Source organism: Fusarium coffeatum, assembly GCF_003316985.1.
Source record: "Fusarium coffeatum strain FIESC_28 chromosome Unknown BRIP53273_contig_82, whole genome shotgun sequence".
Classification (NCBI taxonomy): Eukaryota; Fungi; Ascomycota; class Sordariomycetes; order Hypocreales; family Nectriaceae; genus Fusarium; species Fusarium coffeatum.
Genome location: NW_022157878.1, coordinates 53,818 through 76,403, shown reverse-complemented (window position 1 = coordinate 76,403; position 22,586 = coordinate 53,818). Strand labels below are relative to the sequence as shown.

Genomic DNA, 22,586 nt, shown 5'->3' with positions numbered 1-22,586 from the left:
GATGGTATATAACATCCCGTAATAAAAGCTAAAGTAAGATAAAATATATACCAAGAATCGAAGCCCACCATAACACATGCAGCCATCTATTTCCCACCGATTTATGCTCCGATACCGTTGGATCCGAACTCAGTCAATCTACATCATTCTCATCCGTATCTCCCTGCCAAGCGCCCATCTCAGCAACCGGCACACGACCCCGTAGCCATCGCAGAGTAGCATCTGTGCCGCGCTCAATCACGTTCCATCGAGGGACCCTGAATCGGTTGCCTGATACTTCGAACCTCTCGAGGCCACCTGGTCCTCCGAGAAGGCCGATGCGGGGGTTGAGGTGGGAGATGTCGTTGTTGCTTACATCAACGGTCTTGATGCCCTTGATCATGTCGGGTTCGAGCTCGACGATGTGGTTGTTGCTTGCTAGCAAGACGTTGAGGTTGGGGAAGACCTCTTTGAGGTCTGTTGGGAGGGCGTTGATGCGGTTCATTGTAACATCAATCTTCTCCAGGCCAGGCGCATGGAGGAATTTGGTGAGCGCGCCAAGACCGGTGATGTGGTTTGATGCCAGGTTGAGTTCCCTCAAAGCCAACAGCTCCAGCTCCTCAGTCAGGTATGCTTCGCCTACCAACTTGTTATGCGACAGAGACAGAGCGGTCAATGTCTCAGCAAAGAAGCTAAGTGAGTTGGGCAGTGTGGCAAAAAGGTTGTTCTGAAGGAAGATTTGACGAACGGTGTGTTCAGCAGCAACCTTGGAGCAAACGACAGGGTGGAGCGACGATGACTCGGTTTGGGATCGATCCAAAATACCACCGGGCTTCACAGGCCAGGACTGGTTGGACAGAGTGTGCGATCTGGAGCGTCGACTCGAAACAGTGTGCGAACGCGATCGGTTAGGGCTCGTGGGAGGTGTAGCAAAGCTATCATTTGACTGCCAATCTTCCTCATCGTAAGGTTTAGCATCAGCATCCTTAGCATCTCTCAGCACATCGAGAATACCTTGACTGGCAGGTTCTTGGTACGGAGGGGGAGGTTCTAGGCGGTTGGCGAGAACATCCTTGAGCTCTTCCGTAGTAATAGACAGGAATTTCTTGTCGCGGAGAGGGTTTCCGCTGAGTCGAATCATAGTGAGGTTGTCCATACGGGAGACCTCGGGAGGAATCACTCGGATGTCGTTGCTAGAGAAATCGGCGTGACGAAGCTTCTCGAGACCCATGAAGCTGTTAGGAATTCCTGAGATAGAGTTCTCCTCCACTGAAAGTGTCAACAGGTTTGACCAGGTAGTCATATCAGGCAGTCCCTGCAATCTGTTCATGGAAAGTGACAGAGAGTGCAGAACGGGCAAGTCAATAGCGGAACCTAAGGGCACTAGTCGCTCCAGCTGGTTCGCGGAAGCATCTAGTGTGTGTAGTTGAGGCAAGCATCCAATGGGCTCCTCAATCAAGGTACCCTTGAGCTTGTTCTTTCTGACGTTAAGTTCAGTAATGGGCAGGGTAGCAAGGCTGTCGAAAGGCAAAGATTCGAAGCTGTTTTCGCTCAGGTTCACGATTCGAAGGCGAGACATATTCTCGATCTTGGTAGGCAACGCAGAGATGTTATTGTTGTGCACGTCGAGAATTTCGAGCTCACTCAGACTCGCCAGAGCGGGGTTCAGAGGGCCGTAAAAGAGGTTGTTGCTGAGCCTCAAGTCGCGCAAAGAGGTCATTTGCGAAATGGTATCAAGACTGTTGTTTGTGAGACGATTCGAAGCCTAATGACAGTTAGCAGGAAAGGCACAGAAGGGCAGCGGGATACATACCAAGTTCAGGGATGTGAGGCAAGTCAACCGACGAAAGCCCAGAGGGACATTGACGAGAAGATTGCCATGCATATCCAGAGTCTCCAAACCAGCAAAGATATTGCCCTGAGCAGCTTGAGCCTCGTCGAAAGACGAGGGCTCGCTATCAGGAAAGATGAAATCATCCAACTCCTCAAGCTCATTATCCGCAGCGACCAAACGCGTCAAGTCGACGCTCTCAGCCCAACTACCGTCAAAGGTACCGATACTCTCCAGATCGTACATCTTGAGGACCTCGATAGGAATCTCCTTCAAGTGTAGAGCGGCGATGTTAAGCCGTCCACTTGTTCTCGCAGCACTGACACGGTTCTGAAGGACCTTCTTCTTGGGATCTTCTCCTTGGCGAAGGTTGAAAGGATCGTCATGGTTGACGCCAAAGTCGAAACCCGTGTCATGGGGAATGATTGGCGCCTCTTCTCCTTCGGCTGTTTGCGAGAGCTCAGCAGCTTGCTTCATTTGTGCTCGTTTCGCAGCCTTTGCCTTGGCGATCTGCTCACGTAGAGCGGCTGAGGACTTGCGAGCTGATGGTGGTGATCCAGGCTCAGCTGACTCGCCTGTCAACGAGGTGGCGCTTGAAGGAATCGTACCATCCCAGGAAGCAGTTGAGGTCGAATTCACAGATCCACGTCGGTTAGCGCTATGCAAAGAAGCTTTGTTTAGCGCAGGAAGAGACGGCTTCTTCAACATGCCCGGGCCAGAAGCCTTTGAGCTTCCAGGGCGGATAGCTAAAGACTTAGAGCCCGACTTTGGGGTCGGGATAGTTGTCTTGCCGGGACTGGGGCTTCTTGCCTCATTGGCAAAGGGTGGTGGCTTGGATGCTCCCGCTCTCGAATTAGGCGTTGTTCTTATCACAGTATCCGACCGTTTTCGAGGCGTTCCATCGATGGTGGCAAGCGGCGCAAAACCGCCTACTGAAGCTCTCAAGTTCGGAAAACCATGGTCAGATTGGCCAGAGCTGGAGCCAGGACGGCTTAATCTCAATGAACAGTCTGAAGCATAGCTAGAGCCTGGTCGAGAAGCATTGCTGCCCGCTCTTGAGCGCGTGCTACTGCTAGCTCGAGCTCCTGGTACGCCCTGATCAAAGAAGTTTGACGTCTTCCTTAAAGCAGGGGACTTGGCTAGTGTCTCGATGGTCCTCTCGGAAAGAGAAGGCCTTGCCTTGCGAGAGCTTGCGCTCAATGTATCTGATCTGTCATCTTCGTCGGTCGAAGCGGTTCGTGGTCTCGATTGGTTGGGGTTGAAGATATTATTGGGTGGATCGTAAAGGGGTGAGACAGCAAAAGACTCCGAGGGTCTTCTTGTAAGGGTCAATTGACGAGGAAACATGCTCCCCTCAAAATGCCCAACAGCTCCGCCTGGAGGATCACATTCAGGTGTCGTAGATCGCTCCTCGATAATATCGGCATCTAAGTCTACCGGTCGATAAGCCGCGGAAGTAATTCGTTGAGGGGGCTTTGCTGGTGATAGACTGCTAGGAGGAGGTCTGTTGATAAGGGAAGTTTGTCTTGATCTGGGAGCAGCGAGTTGATCTCTTGATGCAGTAGGTCGTAGCCGTTGAGCTCGCTGTTGAAGATCTGGTTGACTTGTTCGTAGCTGGTCTCTTGACATGGACGGTCGAAGCCTTGGATTCCGTAGCTCACCACCACCCAAGCTCTCCCTTGACGGTGAAGAACGGATGACTGATGTCGGTCTCGGTAGAGCAGATGTGGGCTTTGGAATTTGAGAAGTTGGTCTAGGTACGGGAAGCTTTGACAGCCGGGGAATAGCGCTCATGCGCTTCTGAGAAGTGTCTTCCATGATGGGTATAGTAATGATCGTAGCGTAGGTGATGAAGAAAGGATAGTCTAGCTTCTGTCGACGTTCTTAAAAGAAAGGAATGCAGAAAGATCGAGTGAGACAAAGAGACGGCTTTTCTTTGTTCTCGTCTCGTCTAAGGGGTCTTTGTTCTGCTGGGTCCAGGTACGGATGAAAACCAATGTTTTTGCGGTCCTAGCGTTGGCGGGTGGACGACGGGACGGATGGCGGCGGGAACTAACGATGAGGCTGGCGAACAGACGCAGTTTTTTACGACAGCATTTACGAAGGATAAGAATTATCGAGTCAGTAAGTCTCAGTTTTAGTAGCACAACGAAAATGAAGAAAAGAAGATGAAGAAGAGCTGAAAGTTCTTTGGTTCTTTAACACTTCGTTCGCTTAATGTCTAGGCTAATGTAAAGAAGAAATGATATCTCCAGGGGTTACATGCGAGGTACAGTACCGTCTACCGTTCCTCTGGAGAAGGTGCGTCTTTTCAGTGGGGATTTGCACCTGCCTGCTGCGAACACACTAGATTGCGCTAAGGTGCTGATGATGTTTAGTGGCTTCTAGGGGCAGGGGTAGCTTGGAGATGAGAACCTAACCTTCTATCCACTGGTTGCTGTGACGAGTTTGCTCCAGGAGCCAGGGACCTGGGTTTGTCTGCAGAAGCCTTGTCTTTTGTTTGAGTTTTATGATGGGTTCGTCTGATGATTGTCTGATCATTTGTGATTGAAGTCGCAAGTAATATGCTCACAGGTAAAATGCATGCCCGATCACATCTGTACTGCTACAGTGCCATCCCATCTCTTCTCCCCCAGGCCACCATCAGAAATAGCGTCGTACCGTAGCAGTAGCGCAGTCCACAGTCCAGGTACGGGCCCATCGGACCCTTCCCACCGTGGCTGATCCCAGTTCACGTTCACGATTGCCCCTGAAGGTCTTATTCCGAGTCGCCTGTTGCGTCGCATTGGGCGGAAAGCCTCATTTTCTAATTGTTTTCTTTGCTTTTCTTTCGTTTCCGTCCCATGTAAACAAAACAGACACTATTGTTTGTAATACAGGACAATATTTCCTCAATGACGTGTTACTTTTCCTAGAATAGTTACAGTACAAACGCCTTTTGTTTTTATTATCTCCGGTATTACATGGATGACGGATGGACCCTGGGCTCGGCGCGACAAACAAAATATTCCGTCACGGGGTGCATTTGTCCAGTTTCCTCTTTTTCTTTCTTCAGACATTTTTACGTTTCATAGTGTATCCGTATATCCAGGCCTGCCAGGTGCCTGCTGTTTGAACTGTGCCTTTGGGTAGCAGATAAATTAGTCTCCAAGGCTTGTAACAATGTGTGCCTGACCTCGGCATGATGCCTCTCTGGGTTTACTGCTTGGAGACTTCCAAGGTTAACCTACAGCTACCCGAAACTTCTACGGCGCAAACTTCAAATGGCTCAGTCCAGGCCCCGAAGAATTCTGTAGAAGCCCTTAAGCTTGTAACTTAGCGTAAGGGGTTATGTTTCACGCCATGAATCGTGCTTTGTCTGCAGTCCAATCGTCCACCAAGTTTCACATCGTAGATCAACTGTGGGGTAAACTACGAGTCACGTTTGGTGACGACAGCATTCAACGACGTTAGAGTTTACGGAATCGGATCGAATTGAGGCTTAAGGTCAACGGTCTCCTTGCTTTAGTTGAGGAAAGAGTTCTCAATCGTAGCTCGTAGCTTGACCATATCGGGGCTGACAACACGTGGCAATACAGCCCTAGCACAGTTGGGAAACCTTCTTTCCGCCGGGGCGACCGCATCGCCTCAATGTGTGCTTTAAGCCTCAATCCGATTTGGTAGATTTGAACACGGAGAAATTGAGGCGTCGTCTCTCGTGTCGTCACCAGCTTAGCCCTGCGTCGCCGCCATTTCTGAGTTCCACGTCGCCTTCACCCACGCAAATGCGGATACGATGGACATTGAAGGAGACTCTGCGAACCCAGGCCCGGCTGAAGGTGCGTGAATAGCTGTGTATAAGGAAAATAGGCACAAGTGGGAATGGAAAAAGTTCGGAACGGATTGAAAGACGCCAACTTCCTTATCTCGAATTTCGTATGTACGTCACGGATTGCAACTGTAGCATTGCGCGAGCTAATTTTGTGATGTCTATAACGGACCCTTCCTTTGCTGCATATTGAATGACAACTTGCCTTCTGCCGGGGAAATGTTAGTCTTTGGATCCCGTTCACCAAAGACGAGAATAAGAAGATGGAGCTTTATCACCTGGACATCGTTGCGCGGGATCTGGCAGTCTTGGGTGTACTTGTGACAGATGAAGATGGATCGGCCTAGGTTGCTAACATGGCTCGCGAGGGGATTGACATAATAAAATCCAGCAGACGGCCACAGCCCGACTTCAAGGGCACCGGTAGACAGTACTTCATCCAAGTCCAGCGACAAAGAAAACCCGGCAAAACTGCAGTGCGGCCGTTGCCTCGTGGTGATTACACACCACATCGACGAGAGCATGCGACAGCTGTTGGATCAGGGGTCATATACGAGTAACCATTTCCACATCCCAAATTGTATCGACTCTGAGCACATATGCGTCTAGTCTAAGTCCAGCAAGGTGGATAGGAAAACCTGTTGGACTACGGAAGTAAAACCAGCCTGAACGAGTCTCACAGAGACAGACACAGATGGCAGCTGTGGTGTACAAGACCGAGGCGGACAGGCGAGTCCTCAGCTTTTCCACAGCGCGACAATCCCCTGCGACTTGCATCCTCCAGGTATACAACCAGCAATCAATTCTCGAATGTACGTCCTCAGGGTTTCGTCCTCGATGGTCGTCAAGGGTCCCGACGGGGCAGGGGTGGTGGTCCTCCGGTTAAGGACCATGGCGATCGGCCCGGTCTTCATCGCCGCCGGGAAGTTGTTGACCTTTCTCGTGATCTTCGTGAAGGCGGGTATCCAGACCTGGACGTGCTGCCTCGGCTCGGTCAGCTGCAGGATCTGCGCAAACGACAGCGTGCCCAGGTGGCGGTCGAATCCGAGTTTGCTGATGAAGAGGTTCGGGCTCTCCTTCATGTGCCGCGTGACGGGCGCGTCGAACACATCGAGCAAGACCCTACTCTACTGAAATGCGGGAATCGGCCAATCTTGATCCCCCACCCGCTTTGCCAATCCCGACATATTACATATTCTCAAACACAATCCAACAGATGCTGCGGCTCGCCGAAGGCCTGCCACACTCGGCCACAATGAACTCCCAAACCTGGTCAGGACAAGAACCCAAGTCCTTCTCCAGCCTCGGCTCCAGCTCACTCGCTATTATATCAGGTACGTTTCGTCTTAAACATGTATCCGATTATTGATCAGGAGCTGGCTACGATGGGATCAGCAAGCCAAGCTGTGGACATTGTGATAGTTGTTTGGGAAGAAGCCAGTGGGTGCCGTCAGTCCTTCTCCCTCTATTAAATGGCAGCAGCGCTGCGTTACGACGATGAGAAGCATTGCTACTACCGCGGTCTACCCAGCCGTCCAGTTCTTGTAGCACGGACAACGACTGACCCGTGGATGGTTACGACGATCATGTCGATTCCTTCAGCTTGGGTACGTGGCAATGCTTCGAGTACATCAAAGTTATTCAAGTGAGACTCAACATCGATTTTCAAAAACTCCCGCATCCCAACAGTCAAGAGACTTTGCAAAAGGACTCCATATGCGCCAACACACAAACCCGCATCCTTAATCCTACTACTTATCTGAGGTATTAAAGCACGAACCTGACCACAAATGTTTTGTGTGAACTTTATGTTGATTTTGGCTCGAGTACTGATCCATATCCTCAGAAAAAGCACACAGTTCTGTGTATACTTTTCAAAGTTCTCGTCGATGAATTTAGTAATAAACATTTTCAGTTGGAAGCTAAATCCTGGAGACCTGCCTGTACTGCAACTTGATGATCCTTAGGTTTATAAAGAAGACTTTGCTTCCTCCAAGCCAGTCGCGGGCTTTTCTCTCCAACATCCAAGCTACAGAACATTCCGATCAACTACAAGCGACGGAACTGACCCCCCCGATCATTTTCAATTTCACCTGAATGTGAAGCGTCGCTTCGTGCCTTCGCCATCCTTCCCTCGTCTTTGCACACTTGACCAGAACTCAACATCAAATTCACCATGGAGCGTCCTTCCTTCGCTATCCTCCCTCCGGAGCTGCGTTACAAGATATATCTATTCGCCACACCACCCCGTTATGTCTACCTTCGAGGCCACGGTGACCCTGCCGAAGACCTTGATGAGTCCCTACCCGTTCCCTCGAATGTCTCTGCTTCACCATCAACCCTTGGACCCTATAGCACTCCCGACGAAAGGGTGTACTTTACCAGCGCGACCCAAATACCACCCCTCCTGCACACATGTCGCGAATCCCGTGACTATTTGATGGGTCAAGGCTACGAGCTCACCTTCGCGGCACGAAAGTGTAAGCAACGGACATGGTTCAACTACAAGAAGGACATCCTGATAGTTCCTGTCTTGCCCAGTGAGTGCTCGAGGCCAAGAGACCCATCCGCAAGACCAGCAAATGGTGGGCTACTGGGAGCTGTGAAGTATTGCAGGCTTCATCATCTGCAGAGGGAAGACAAGCATAGAATACGCAGGATCGCGCAAGGCGATACTCACAGTTGGGCTTGCCCAGCGACAGGGGGAATGTTCAGACATCAAAGGGACAGCCTCTTTCCGGAACCACTTGTATACGAAACGAGTGACTTTGCTTGGTGGCGTGAGTTTTGCAACTCCCAGCAGGACTCGGGAAGGCTGTTCCCGGCGCTCCGAATTTTGATCTAAGACGTGTGAGAGAGTGGCTCTTCACCTCTTTTGATCCTCCATCGATTCGTCGCTTCAAAAGGCCCTGATAAACCTTTAAACAACCAACCCCATTTCTCAACAAAACCCTCCGACATCTCCCACCCCGAAATATCCCACGGCGGCGACCAAGCGATCATACCCCTTCTCTCCATCTCATCATCCGGATATCCTTCATACAGCCCGCCAATACAGTCAGCCCAGAGCTCATCTTCATCAAAAGTCCCCAGAGCACGAATGAGATTGTCACGGCCTTCTGGAGAGGGGAATAAATCAACCCAGTCTCCATGAGGGACCGTCTGTTGAAGAATCGTTGGGAGAAGTGCGGCTGGAACGGACGAGGGGTTTGATGGGTAGGGAACTACGTGGATGACTTCCTGATCGCATTCGAGAGGTGTGTAGAGAATTCCTGATATTAGGGTGCGGTTGACGGATAGAGCGCGGAGGGCGTTGTATTGGAGGAGTGTGATGAGATGGTCTGGACAGAGAGGGAAGACGATTTTTGACTGGTTAATTTTTGTTCCATGTGGCAGCAGTGGCGTTTTGGAGTTGTATACTTTCTTGGAATTAGATGCCGCAACACTCGACATGAGTCCTTGTTTGATATCCCAGAAATCAATAGTCGTCTCTTGCTTGACGAGTGACATATCGTCAGCTTTTTTCGCTAGAGCTTTACGTTTTCCTACCCGATCATTAGAATGGCATAAGAAAGCAACTTATCTACTCACTATACGCTCTCATGTTGAGTCTAGTCTGCGCTCTTCTTCTCGCAGCAGCATCTTTTGTCCCAGTCCAGTCATCTTCCTTCCTTATCGCCTATATTCGATCAATAAGCCACAGAACACCGGGACGTTAGTACGAACCTCGACTAGCTGCGGCATGGAAGCCAGCTCTATCCCGTGCGTACTCATGTTGCTGATGATGAAGAATGAGGGGAATTGCTTTGTCTCTGAATATGCAGTCTGCTCACTCACCATTATCAAGCGAAGGATCATGAGGCGCAGACAGTGCCATTGTGCTATTGGTTGTCATCTGGAGGTAAACCTGGTGGGTAGCAGAAATAATGTCGTCTAAGGATTAGGCTATCAATAAAGATTAGTCTAAATCCTTGTCTAAATCAGCATAAGATGACCTAAGTTATTTCGTCTCTTATGCTTATGACGGTTCATTCTTCTGACACCCTGCGGGTGACCAACTTGGCTTGGCTTAGCGTCATGCAAGCTGCTCACCAACGGTTGGAACTTTGTTCGTTTCGGGTTAAAGCCTTGATATGCAGGTTGCTCACTCTTCAGCGAGGCCGGGTATAAAGACAGCCGGAGATAATCTGAGCGACAGAATAGTTCATGGATTCTAAGGCCATTTGCTGGCTCGGTTATTTTGGCATCCAGATACAGTAGTGCATGCAGGCTGTTCACATCGACATGGATGGCTTGGACTACGTGCAAGTTGCTCACATCCAGAAGAACGGAGCTCCGTGCTCTAGGAAAGAATGCTCCCAAGAGCCCTTGGAAAGATGAATATAAATATCGCAGTTATCCTCGCCTTTCTGGTATTATCCTCATCATCAACAGCTCAACACAATCACTTGAACATCATCTTCTGATATCTCTCTGCATCTTCCCATACATCCAGCTCAAATACCCACCTCAAGCTCACTCTTACACATCATGTCTTTCCACCCTGACAACCTCCCCAGTCTCGAAGGCAAAGTCTTCATCGTCACTGGCGGTAATGCTGGAATGTAAGCACTACCTCACTCACCACCTCCACCGCCATAGAATATCCAACTAACATTTCAAAGGGGCTACTACACAGTCCTACACCTCGCAGCCCACGGCGCCCAAGTCTACATGTGCACCCGCTCCCTCGAGAAGGGCAACACAGCCATCTCCGAAATCCAGAAAGCCCATCCCGAAGCAAAAGTCGACCTTCTACAAATGGATCTTATGGATCTTTCCAGCGTCGTCACAGCGGCCAAGCACTTCCTCACCCTCGAAACATCTCTACACGGTCTTGTGAATAACGCTGGTATCATGGCTACGCCCTTCGATATGACCAAGGATGGCCATGAGGCCCAGTGGCAGACCAACTACATCTCGCAATGGGTCTTTACTGAGCATTTGATTCCTGTGATGCAAAAGACTGCAAAGGACTTGCCTGCTGGAAGTGTAAGAATCGTGAATCTTACTTCCTCAGGCCACTTGAGCGCCCCCAAGACCGGTATCAACTTTGAGGACCTCACTCTCAAAGACCAAGGCGTCTGGGAGCGCTACGGCCAAAGCAAGCTAGCCAACGTTCTCCACACCAAGACCCTTCACAACAAATACGGTCCCGGTTCAGATAACAAGGAAGGTGAGATCTGGGTCACTTCCGTGCACCCAGGCCTCGTGGAGACCAACCTCGCAACCACCGTCGACCCTGCGGAGAAGGGTATGCTGAACCTAGTCGGCGCACTCCGCTGCTTCAGAATGCTCTGGTCTGCTGATAAGGGCTCTTGGAACAGCCTCTACTGTGCTGCCAGCCCGGATATGAAGGCCGAGCAGAGTGGACAGTATCTTGAGATTTACCATCGGTTTGGTGAGCCTTGGTGGGAGAGTGGCTTTGCGAAGAATGCAGAGTTGGCTAAGAAGTTGGAGGATTGGACAAGAGAAACTATGGGAAAGGAGGGCTGGGTTCATTAAGAAGTTGTCTTGTTCTTTTTTGTTTTCGTTGTTATTGTTTGCTTCGGGCAGGATAGAGGCGTTTTGGTAAAGGAGTGAAGTAATATTTAGATCTATATAGAAGGAAAGTCCAGTTTCTACCAATATCCGTCTCATTTCTATAACAAAGGAAAGACTCAATCTACTGTAAACAATCTCTAATCTCACTCTACCCAATCACCCCGCCCATACCGCAATCTCATGCTTCTTAATTTCGAGAGTAGACTCATCCGCCAGCCTACCACTTACCAGTCCCATTCTTAGGCTTATGGTTATCCTCCAAAAGCGTCTCAAAAGCCTTCCTGGAGATAGTCCAGGTAGGTCCATTAGGCATACCACCAGGGCTTCTGGGAAACACTGAAGCATCAACAACTCTCAAATTCTCAACGCCCCAAACTTTGAACCTCGAGTCCACACAAGAGTTCTCCTTGTCTTTGCCCATAGCGCATGTCGAAGAAGCATGGTGGCTGAACGCCGTATCCTGAATACCCTGCCTCATGTTCTCGGGATCGGGACTAAGCTGTGTGTACGGAATACCAGTGGCGTCAAATGCGCGGCGAAGCATCTCGATACCTTCGACGATAGCGTCTAGATCGCGCGGGCCGGATTCGGAGAAGTAGTTGAAGTTAATGTTGGGGCGGATTCGTGGATCGGAAGAGTTGAGACGGACTGTGCCGGCGCTGTTGGATGTTTGCATCTTTACCACAGCGTGCATCCAGTACATCGGGTCTTCGCCAGAGAGTTCGCCTCTGGAGTAGCCAGGGTAGAAACCGACTAGGCCTGAGAGGCCGGGCCCGCTGAGGAACATGAGGTCTGCGTCTTCATCCCAGCTTTGGCTCGTTCGCCAGATGGCGCCGTAGGTGCTGTCGCGAGCGGCGTAGGGACCGGCAGCGTTGTCGCGCCACTGGACGAAGCAGGGGTCTGAGTCGTTGAAAGCACCGGTGCACGGCGACTCAGGGGTCTCGTACCAGTTCTGCTCGGCGCGTATTTGCAGGGGAACTTCGTAGTTGTCGTGCAGGTTGGAGCCAACAGCAGGGAGATCGACGACGACGGGGATATCCCAGGCCTTCAGCTCCTCCTTCGGCCCAATACCACTAAGCATGAGAATCTGAGGGGTATTGAATGTACCGCCCGACACAATAACTTCATGCTTAGCAAAAACCTTCTTCACCTCACCCTTCTGCTCGGGATCGTAGCGCCCATCAGCAGAGTACAGGCCTTCTCCGACCATGTACTCAACGCCAAATGCCTTGGGCTTCTTGTTCTTTCCCTGCTTGAGGAGGACTTTTGTGGCGAGGGAGTGGAAGCTGACAGTCAGAGGATGGCCGGCGTCGATGACCTTGTTGATGTAGATGCCACCGCCGCTTCTAGCTGCGGTGCTGGGATCGATCGCGCTGGGGGTGCTGAACAATTGACCATTCTTGTAGCGGTCGGGGTCAGGGCCGTTGAGGTCACGAGTGAAGAGGTCGGTCATTTCAGTGATATCTTCGACGTCGATGCCTTCTACTTCGCGGAACATCTGCTGGTAGAGGTTGGCGACGTTAGGGTTACCGAGCCTGACGGTCGCGTTGCTTAGGTCGTTCTGATAATGTCAGCATCTTTGCTATCACGGGAATCTAAGGACTGCTTACCACCAGATATCCATCGAAGCCATGGCCAGGGCTGCCCTCGGGAACATAGGTACAGTTCTCGAGGTTCATCAAATGACGTCGCATATGTTCATGACCCCAAGATTTGTCGCCTGTGATATTCGCAATGTAATCCCACTCGTTGTCAGGAGACCAGGCAAAGTTCATAGCATTGACCTGTGCACTGCCACCCAGTGTCGAGCCGCGAGGATAATACAGACCAGCACTATCACAGTCAGCTTCACACTCGCTCTGAAACACAGCATTACTCACGGTTTGGCTCCCTCGGGTGGGTCAAGACCAACATAGTAGGATCCATTGGTCTGGATGTAGGTGTACTTGGGATCGCGACGGGCTGCTTCGAAATCTTCGTAGTGTTGAACGAAGAACTGCCACGAGTGGCCAGGCGTCTCGGCAGCAGTTCTGGCCCTACAAATGGGTTAATTTCGGGATTTGAGTACGCAGGGAATGGCCTGAACTCACAGTAAGGGAAATTCTTCGTTGAGACTGGTATGGTTGTCACCTCCAGCCTCGATGAGAAAAACCGAGTGTCCCTCTTGAGCTAGGTTTGCACTGCAACCAAATTAGCCACCCTGTTATCTCTTGGGTGTAGAAGATGGAGTTTTGACTCACGCAAGAGAACCACCTCCTGGACCAGACCCGACAATGACGTAGTCGTAAACATCGACGTCCTTAGTAGACTGGCAACCGACCTCTTCTTTAGTAGCGAAGGTAGTCGAGCCAGCAGCCAAAGCAGCCGCGACGGCGACTTTGAAACGATTGATAACCATGATAAAATAGGAGATATAGGAAAGAGTGCTTGTTCAGAGATGCTCTGCTAGATAATTCCATTCCCAAAGTACAGATGAACAATCTCTTATATACCCTTCAGTCTCACTACAAGACGATACAATTGACACGATATACCCTTCACTCTCACTTGCATCTCCAAGCTCTCCGCCCCCGAAGCTATTCACATCTTGGCCTTTCTCCATGCAATTGTCTTGATGCCAGAATAAAAACTCTAAACTTCAGCCTGAAGTTGTCTCAATTAATTCGTCTGTTGGGTCCTTGGCGGTGATGCTCTCATTCACAGCCTCCCGACCGCGTATGTTGTATTTTCTTGACAGCGTACTCTCAGAGATGTTGATAGGTACAGAGGAGCTCCGTGGACATCTCCGGACAAAGCCACCGTGAGGGGTGCTGACTGCCAAGCTCAGCTTTGCAGATCTTTGCGGAGGTAGTCAGCTGAGACACTCGACCGTACAGTCCGTGAGGATAACAATAAGCGACAGCTAACATTGCTTCGGAAACGACTGGCACGGGTTGTTTCAATGGAACTCAGCCTCCATGAGTCTAAATTAAGGTTAATATATTGTGAGCTTAATGCCAATGACGGCTATCTTGGGTATATAGCAAAACTACTACTAAGAGCGGCCACGATACTGCCAACACATCAGGACTAGGACAAAGCAGGCGAGTATTATCTCAGTGAATGTTGTCAATCTCAATTTAGGTGTGTGTCTATGTGCTCTGTGCTAATTGGGGGTATCTGGGGTATCTGGGGCAATTGGGGGTATCATGGTCCTCAAATCTCATCGTCTCTGCGCGCAATGCTCATCTAGCAAATTCCCAAGCGAATTCTCCGTCCACTTCCCACTAAAATGTTCCAAGTAACCTTGCTCAATCTTCCCATGTTCAAGCCAGACTTGAATTTCGCTCCCATCTGAGCAACTCAACGTCCGCAGATGAAGTCCTTGTCATTGGGATCATCGTCTTCCACGCTGATATCATCAATCTCGTCCTCATCCACGCTCATAGTGTCTTCCTCCAGTTGTTCTTCCTCGTCTTCCTCCACATCGCTATACTCAAAGTCGGGCTTGGGGATCATGTCTGGGATGCTGAGATCTTCGTCCAGAATGTGACTGCCAAGGTTACCCTTCTCAGTCCAATCATTCTCCCACTTTGCGATCATGTCACGGATTGTTTTCTGAACTTCAGATTTCTTCGCGCGCATCTCCAGATCATGCCGGGAGTTCTCCACAAGATTGTTGACCAGAAATGACAATTGCCGTTGGACGCCGGCGATTGCTTCTCCGGCTATCTTCCGCAGTTGATCTGGCACCACTGCCTTCCTTTCTGCGAGTCCATCCTCCAGGCGTTTGATCATTTCTTTGCACATTGGTTGGACATCGTTCTGCACCTTGCTCAAGATTAGGTGTTTGCGATTCGCGAATGATTTCTTTCCAGCTTCATGCTCTAGTCAGCTTTGCGCACTCTGCCATACTTCCAGGATCACTGGCATTACTCACTGATAGTCAGGGCCGCTTGAAACGTCGATCTCATCTCTTGATTTAGGTAGTTGACAGCATCGAAGACGACGTTCGATGTCTTTTGAGAAAGATCGTTGAGAGTTCCGAGGATCTTTGTCTCGGTTGCTCGCTGGGAGCGGTCCAGGTTCGGTCGTATGATGCTGAACCTGTGACCAAGGGACGGTACCTTTGATCTAAGGACCTCATGAAGCTGGTCCAGGTATTGAGTCCAGGTCAGCGAGAAATATGCCATCATCAGTGATTTGAGCTTTGGTAACTCTTTGTTCATCTGTGCGTCCCAGTCTTTGCTGATGCTTTCCACCACAGGCGAAGCTCTACAGAATGTATTAGTCGAGGCCTATCGGGGAGGGAATAATTTGACTCACAGATTCTCCATCCAACTATATCTAATAGGTGGGTTGCCCTTCGTCGTCCAGGCCGTCCCCTTGCGAGAAATGTTTGCACCATAAGTATTCCATGTTATCTTGGCATCGTTGTCAGCGTCGTCAGGGAACTTTTTTCCCCACTTGGACACAATCGTTTCGGCTTCTGCTATGAATCTCTTCATGGCTTTGTCTTTTTTCTTGAGTGGATTGAGCTTGTCGATTCTGTATGATGCTGCGGCGAGTGTTTGACCCAATCTCTAGAACAGAGTGTTAGAGAGTTTATAAGGTTGTCGAACGGGTTCACTTACATGTTCAAAGGTTTCATGGGTCGCAGCAAGCGCGTGCTCGACATCTTGCCTTGTAAATGTAAACTCACCATCATGGCCAGTTGGTTGAGAGTAGGTTCGCATCATTGTTATCAAGCTTTGGTAGCCGTCCAACGACTCGTCCAGGTGTTTCTCGCGCTTACTCATTGTGGCTCTGTGAAGCCACTGCTTAACAGCAGGGACTCCAGTAAACTTGGGAGTAGGAAATCCATCCATTGCCTTTTGACTGTCTTCCAGTTCCCAAAACGCCCTGGTTGATACAGGGAAGATGGGAAGAAAGAAGTCTAGTTCACCTTGCGATTGTACAGGCTTCTTCCTGTCGTCTTTGTCCTCAAGATTACGAGCCAAACTGGTTCGAATGTTCGACATGACACGTCTGTTTCTCGTAGATATAGCTCGATGGTGGATGAAATGCTTCAGGTACAATATCTCCTGGGTAGCTCGCTCTAGACGATTTTCATTTTGTTCAAGTGCCTTGTCCGCTTCATCAGAATCCATGGCTGTTTTGTCTCTCTTGGCTTCAAGTTCTTTCACTGTTTCTCAATGTTAGTAGTTGTTTCCAGTGTGTTGGGTATACTTACGCTTGTGACTAAATGCAGGCTTTCTCAGAGTGCTCGCAAGTTGCTTCGCTGCGCCCCTCTCAGCACTTTTGGCCTTCTTGCTGGTCTCCTTCAGCAGCGACTGTTTGGATTTCAGGTCTGCCTGCTTCTTGATGAGTGCGTGGAGTCTAGTCTGGCTCTTGCGAAGCTCCACGTCGTCACGGAGGTCCATGCAGTCGTTGATATAAGTATCAACCTTTAGATCGTCTATTTTCGATCCAACAACGGCGAACCCGTTCCCATCAAGCTTTCCACTGATCCTCATTTGTGCTTGCTCGAAGCCATTCTGCATGAGAGTCTGTGCTTGCTTCTCATCTGCCATTCGAATAATAGGACTGACCACCATTCTCACATCCAGTCGACGAGCAAACTTTTGGGCGATATCAGAACGGCTAGCCACCGCGTCTCCGCAACCAGGAAGATCAACTAGAGTGATTCCAGACTTGAGGATATCGGCTTTGGCGTATATCTGAACCTCTTTGACCAGCGGCCATGTAGACCAACGATTTCCATCTCCATTGCTTTGGGAGGTCGAGTCCAGAAATGGCTTGATGATGTTCGCCAGTTCAATTGCAGTCCCGCTGCTCACCATTTCCTCACCAGCATCAAGGTATTGGAGCGCATCCGGATTTGTCTCCAGTATACTTGCGACTATCTCGCTGTAAGTGCGCTCATCAGAGTGCTGCTGTGCGAGCTCCACCACGCCGTGCTTATCAAGTCCCCAGACAGCTTTGACTTTGGGAAGTTCGTAGTCGATCCTCTCCTTTGATTCGATCTTGGCGGCGATAAGACCTTCTATGGAGTCATCCTCTTCGCCAAAGTCGCTATCTTCGAGAGCAGCTGATCGATTGATCTCCAGTAGCAAAGACACCAAGTCATTCTCGACTTCAGCCTTCTTTCGAAACACGATTGTAGCCCGAAACTTGTCATGACAGTTGCTCGAATAGTTCCACGATACTTTGCCGACAACAGCAGTGGAGGCAGCTTCTTGGCCCGCTGGGAACAATTCAGGAATGCCCAAAAGGCATCCCAAGAATGACGACTTTCCAGCACCAGTAGGACCCTCCACGCCTACTAGAATCTCGAGTTTGTTCTTCGATTTGCAAAGTTTGTCTTTCCGAATATTAGTCAAAGTTTCAAGAAGCATCAGATACTCGGAGTAGTACTCGCCATAATCGTTACACCACTGCTTGATGATGTTCTCTCCCATCATAACAGAATACTTTGCGTCTTGTCGTTGTTTGAGCTGCTCCATGGTACCCTTAAGTAAACGACTGATTCTTAGGCAGTTCTTTCTGGCTTGTCGGACAGCCTTCTCTTTGATCTTTAGGCGCTCAACATCGTCCAGATCTCGGCAAGTTTGCCACGGGAACTGGATCTGAGGATGAACTATGCCAGATGCCTCATCGCACTGGCGCTTTGAAATCGCGCTGTCGGTTCCGGCGTCAAAGCCTGGCGAGGCCTCGCGCTTAATAGGCTTCGGTAGCGCTCTTCCCCCAGCCTCCATGGTGTATGGTGAAGGGGGGAAGATTTTCAAAGATGTTGAGCGATGATTGGAAATGTGATGCAAGAAAGAATGGGAGAGGATAGGTAGTAAAGTAAGGAGGATGAAGAGTGTTAATCGCGGAACTGTGAGTTTGTAGGAGTGAAAGAAGAATATCCGTATCGTTGAGATGTGAGAAGAGATAAGGTGTGAGGTAGGGTGAAAGGGAGAAGATCCGTGTTTGCTGAAATGGGAGAAGAGATGAGGTGAGAGGGTTAAAAAAGGATTAGGCAGGAGAAGGGGATACTGAAATCAATCAAGAGAAGGCAGGAGTGGAGACTGTGATTCACAATTCAGTATAGAATCCAAATGGTCTTTAGACAAGTAAGGTAGGCGGCAGCTTACATATCTCAAGACGTTCTGCACCAGTAGACAACAAATACTAGACAGGCTTACCATCCCTCATGTGGTAGTCAGTATATACCAACTTGGCAAAACAAGGCCAAGGTCTTTGTTCTTTCTCTGCCGACGTTTCACAAATATTTATAATGTGACAAGTAACCTTAATCGTTGAATTGATTTCCAACATTTAACCCGCTATACTAAGGCTGTTGTGGTCAGATTAGTGGGAAAGCTTCACCTTGCATCGAAAGGCTAATATCCTATAGAGAATGGTAGGTTAAACGTGTTCATATCTTAGTCTATGAGGATGATCCCGTTGATTCGACTGTTACAAACCATGATCACGGTTGGCATCATGAGAGCTAACGAAATATGACACTTCACAATCGGGCGTTCGTTAGCCTTTCAGAATGGCTACCGGTCCATGTCTAGGATATTCTTTAATATCCAGGGTCTCTTTCAATCGATCATTGCCCCTGGTCTGAAAGTATCTCCTCTTCAATAGGTTGGTGTACCTGGCCACTGTGGAAGTTGTCCAGGGTAGCCATTTGAACCTGGGCAGTCTGTTGCCATAGATCCTGAGCCACCTTCCCTACAACTTTGACACGACGATCTTTGCAGCCTTGAAATTACCGAAAAGACGTTCAGGTCTTCTGCAAGAATAGGGACAAACAATTTCTCTTCCAAACGCTGAAGGCGTTCCAAACATCGACTGCAGTCAACGCCCCCCTGCATGATTACCTAACACCCGCTTCCCCACCTTAGTCATCGGGAATTTCCACCACGCGACCCCTGACAACTTATACACGTCTCCTCAACCATCAATCGCAATCGAATCGACGCCCCGCGATCGCTCAACTCACGCTCCTTAATCAACACCGCCAAGATGACTCGCGCTCAGCAAACCATCTCTCTCGCCCTCCTCGTCTCCTCCGTACAAACACCCTCGAATCTCTGATCGATCGATAAATACTGACTGTGATAGCTCTACCTTGCTCTTTTCCTCGAGCTCATCCCTCTTCCTCCCCTGATCCAGGAGCAGATCGTCCCCGTGGTACGTTCAACCCTGCAAATGACTGGCGAATTGTTTACTAATATTTGGTGCAGCTTCCTTTCTGGGCTCTTGTGTCCTTTGGCGCATACCTTCTCTTCCGTCTCGGCTTCGGCATCCTCACCTTCAACGATGTCCCCAACGCGCACAAGGAGCTCACAGCGGAGATTGAGCAGGCCAAGGTTGAGCTGCGACAGCTCGGCGTCACCGTCGACTAATCGAACAACCTCTCGACGATGATCTGAATGGATAAAAATGGGGTTTGGAGGTGTTTTGGCTGTTGAGGATCAATTACTTTAATCTACAATAATCTGGTATCTGGTGCGGCCTGCGCAAAAAAGACTCCTGGACCCAATGCATACGTGATCTATATAACTCCATCATGATTGCTCTCCGGCAATGAGCGCCACGATTGTTCGTATAGCTGTTTCTGTGTCTCCTTGGCCATGTACAAGTTCTTCAAAAAGCTTGGGGATCTTTCCAAGAACTCCGCGTTCGTCTGTTTGGTGCCCTAAAATGTGTCGTTAGTAAAAGCTTAATGCGATGGAAGTGGCCTGTACTCACATTTGCCTGGGGCGCCGACCAGGACGGAGAGTTTGTTTTGTGCTTCTCCCGTCCAGTCAAAGTCTACCACCCAATTTAACCGTATAGTAGCACCGGATTCCCCAGCATCGTTGTATGGTATCGATAGGTCAAAATGTTGCTGGCCCATATAGCGGATAAGGTCAGCCTTCTTAACAAACTCGATTCGTGTTGTCTCGTCCATGTCTTCATCTTCATCGTCGTCTTTTCTCCTTCTTGGTTTTCTGGTGCGCATTTGCCTTGTAGCCTCCGAGATGCCATCCTTGGTACCCAGAGTTTGTTCCAACTGACACCAAAAGCCTGCTCGCTCGACAGCAATGCGAAGCCACTCTCCCATTGCCCAAGACAGAATACCCACATTGCGCTGCATGGAACGGTTGCAGTCGCCAGTGCAGATCTTCTGAACAAATGGGCCGAGTTCAGGCTTTGCAGCGGGCTCTAACGTCGTGACGTTAAGATCGAGGACCGAAAGCTGAAGGGGATCGACAGTCATCTCAACCTTGGCTGTGAAAACTCCAGGGATCTCGCGCGATCGAAGGACTATGGAATGACGCTGTCTGAAAGGCTCGTCGTCGGTTTGCTGCAGAATCGAGATAGTAGACGATGCCGTGAATGGTGTAAACAGCTGGAGATAAGGCAGTTCTTCGTCTGCCGTCATTGGGACGGGGTAATGCGACTTGATATATGCCAACTTATCTTCGACAGGCGTCGAGGGTGCTGGGGCAATAGTCTTGCCGAATGGTAGCATGGCAGTAGGGTTTAATGCTGCGTGTAGTAACGACTTCGTTGCTGTTTGGGCAGGCTCCGCATTTCCATCCATAAGATGTCGCTGGATCAAGTCGATGACTTCATCCTGATCTGTAGGCGCAAGAGTGCGACCAGACTCTTGCATTACGCGAATACGCTCGTTCTCCCTTTGTGCGACTTGAAGATCCTTCTGCAGAGACTCAATTTCTTTTTGGATCCTCTCTCGTTCCTTCTTTTTCTCTGCATTGGGATCAAATGGGCGCGGTTGTCTTGGTCCAGTGTCTGTTGGCGCGACTGGCTTTCTTTGTTGAGAGCCTGATGTGGCCTGGTTGAAGGTCTTCCTTGGCTTCTCGAAAAGTCGTGAGGGTGGTCTTGCCAGTGGTGAATCGCGTTGCTGTGATAGCTCACGGAACCTAACCGGGCTGTTTTGAAAGCTTTTTCGTGGTCCATTATCTGGCGGCGGTAGTCTAGGTACGGGCTGTGATGCTGATGGAGCTTTGTTTTGAGGGTTTGACTGGGACAAAGGTGGTAATTTCGGTGGTGGCATAGAAGCCGGTGGAGGTGAGGGCGAGAATTCCGGTAAAGGTGGTGGTGGGCTTGGTGAGTCTCGTCCTGCTTCGGGGGCTGGCGCAGATGCAGGCTCAGGTTCCGAGACCGGTTCCGACACTGGTTCAGAAGATGGCTCCGACTCGGGTCCTTGTTCGGGTTCGGCTTGTTGTTCTGGCGCTGGGTTCTGGATTGGTGATGACTGAGCAGGAGAGGGTGATCGGACCTCAGACGACGATCGAGGTGGCAGCTGGATATTAAGTGACGAGAATGACCGAGCCGGTGATGGACTTGCGACTGGTGAAGTAGACCTGGCTATGGACGGTTCCTCAGGGGGCGCAGGTTCGTCTGAAGGAACAGGTGATTCGTCCTCTGGTTCCACCATAGGTTCATCCGTAGGTGGTCCAATCTGAGGATTTGGCATGGACGCTGGCGGAGCAGGTGGTGACGAAGCTTGTACTGCTGGCGGTAATTGAGGCTCAGGCATTGAAGCAGGCGGCGCATCAATATCCATTCGTACTCCAGCAGGCGGCGATCTTCGTAGTCCTCCACGTTTGAACGGATTGAAGTTCTCATCCTCTGGCGATGGAACGGGCGCAGCTACTTGAGGTGCACCAGCCGGCGGTGATCTCCTCAATCCTCCACGCTTAAAAGGATTGAACCCTTCATCCTCCATAGGCGCAGGTCGACCTCCAGACTTCGACGGGCTACGTCTAGCAGCAGAAGCCATCCCACCACTCACACGTCTAAGCGATCCATCCTCAGGGCGCGTTGGCGTAGGAGCATCACTAACGATCCTACTCGTCGCCAAGCGCGCAGCAAGAGCTTCCGAGGGGCTATCAAAAGTAAATGCCGACGACCGTCGATTGGTCGGTAATTTCACCGGTGACCTAGATCTTGATCTTGATCTTGCTCTTTCAAAAGCTTCGGGGTTGTTCCGTGACATGCTCGCCATGGTGGGTGAAGCATAAGATGGACGTCTTCTTCGAGGTGACGCGGGTTCTTGCTCTGATGCGCCGACATTGTGTGAGGTGCTGGGCGATGTACGCCTTCGCTTCGGCGCCGATTCTTCCATATTCTTAAATTATTAATGAGACCGGTGATTTATGGTCTTTTCATTTGGCGTATTTTTTAATGTCGATTTCAATGATTTGTCGTTATTTGATGTTGTCGCATTGGTACTTGTTTACTTCAATGGACTCGTCGCGTCTGTAGAGTGGGCTTCACCGCTTTCTGAATTCGGAACGCCATTGTGGCACAAAGCCAATTAGCGGGCTCGGATGCTAATAATAAAGCATAACATCGCTATAAGGCTGACAGGAACAATGCTTAAATTGCAATTGG

General features: G+C 50.0%; 8 protein-coding genes across 8 annotated transcripts; 3 read left to right on the top strand and 5 right to left on the bottom strand.

Moving 5' to 3' along the window:
- Nucleotides 1-133: 133 nt before the first annotated feature.
- On the bottom strand, nt 134-3,628 carry FIESC28_03957 (uncharacterized protein; the record flags this gene model as incomplete). The annotated part of the gene is made up of 2 exons (XM_031158106.1): nt 134-1,744; nt 1,793-3,628. 2 exons carry the CDS (start codon nt 3,626-3,628, stop codon nt 134-136), a joined length of 3,447 nt encoding a protein of 1,148 aa, XP_031017806.1.
- Nucleotides 3,629-7,794: 4,166 nt separating this feature from the next.
- On the top strand, nt 7,795-8,267 carry FIESC28_03956 (uncharacterized protein; the record flags this gene model as incomplete). Its single annotated transcript, XM_031158105.1, has 2 exons — nt 7,795-8,158; nt 8,251-8,267. The coding sequence occupies 2 exons, from the start codon at nt 7,795-7,797 to the stop codon at nt 8,265-8,267; spliced, it is 381 nt and encodes a 126-aa protein (XP_031017805.1).
- A 192-nt stretch (nt 8,268-8,459) lies between these two features.
- FIESC28_03955 (uncharacterized protein) lies at nt 8,460-9,392 on the bottom strand (the record flags this gene model as incomplete). The annotated part of the gene is made up of 3 exons (XM_031158104.1): nt 8,460-9,163; nt 9,210-9,297; nt 9,345-9,392. 3 exons carry the CDS (start codon nt 9,390-9,392, stop codon nt 8,460-8,462), a joined length of 840 nt encoding a protein of 279 aa, XP_031017804.1.
- A 756-nt stretch (nt 9,393-10,148) lies between these two features.
- FIESC28_03954 (uncharacterized protein) lies at nt 10,149-11,162 on the top strand (the record flags this gene model as incomplete). The annotated part of the gene is made up of 2 exons (XM_031158103.1): nt 10,149-10,222; nt 10,283-11,162. The coding sequence occupies 2 exons, from the start codon at nt 10,149-10,151 to the stop codon at nt 11,160-11,162; spliced, it is 954 nt and encodes a 317-aa protein (XP_031017803.1).
- A 256-nt stretch (nt 11,163-11,418) lies between these two features.
- Nucleotides 11,419-13,599, bottom strand: FIESC28_03953 (uncharacterized protein; the record flags this gene model as incomplete). The annotated part of the gene is made up of 5 exons (XM_031158102.1): nt 11,419-12,762; nt 12,812-13,034; nt 13,082-13,237; nt 13,292-13,381; nt 13,442-13,599. The coding sequence occupies 5 exons, from the start codon at nt 13,597-13,599 to the stop codon at nt 11,419-11,421; spliced, it is 1,971 nt and encodes a 656-aa protein (XP_031017802.1).
- A 944-nt stretch (nt 13,600-14,543) lies between these two features.
- FIESC28_03952 (uncharacterized protein) lies at nt 14,544-17,938 on the bottom strand (the record flags this gene model as incomplete). Its single annotated transcript, XM_031158101.1, has 5 exons — nt 14,544-15,058; nt 15,121-15,455; nt 15,507-15,763; nt 15,815-16,365; nt 16,414-17,938. 5 exons carry the CDS (start codon nt 17,936-17,938, stop codon nt 14,544-14,546), a joined length of 3,183 nt encoding a protein of 1,060 aa, XP_031017801.1.
- A 1,264-nt stretch (nt 17,939-19,202) lies between these two features.
- FIESC28_03951 (uncharacterized protein) lies at nt 19,203-19,585 on the top strand (the record flags this gene model as incomplete). Its single annotated transcript, XM_031158100.1, has 3 exons — nt 19,203-19,241; nt 19,302-19,370; nt 19,424-19,585. 3 exons carry the CDS (start codon nt 19,203-19,205, stop codon nt 19,583-19,585), a joined length of 270 nt encoding a protein of 89 aa, XP_031017800.1.
- A 162-nt stretch (nt 19,586-19,747) lies between these two features.
- On the bottom strand, nt 19,748-22,317 carry FIESC28_03950 (uncharacterized protein; the record flags this gene model as incomplete). The annotated part of the gene is made up of 2 exons (XM_031158099.1): nt 19,748-19,878; nt 19,932-22,317. The coding sequence occupies 2 exons, from the start codon at nt 22,315-22,317 to the stop codon at nt 19,748-19,750; spliced, it is 2,517 nt and encodes an 838-aa protein (XP_031017799.1).
- Between the last annotated feature and the right edge of the window lie 269 nt (nt 22,318-22,586).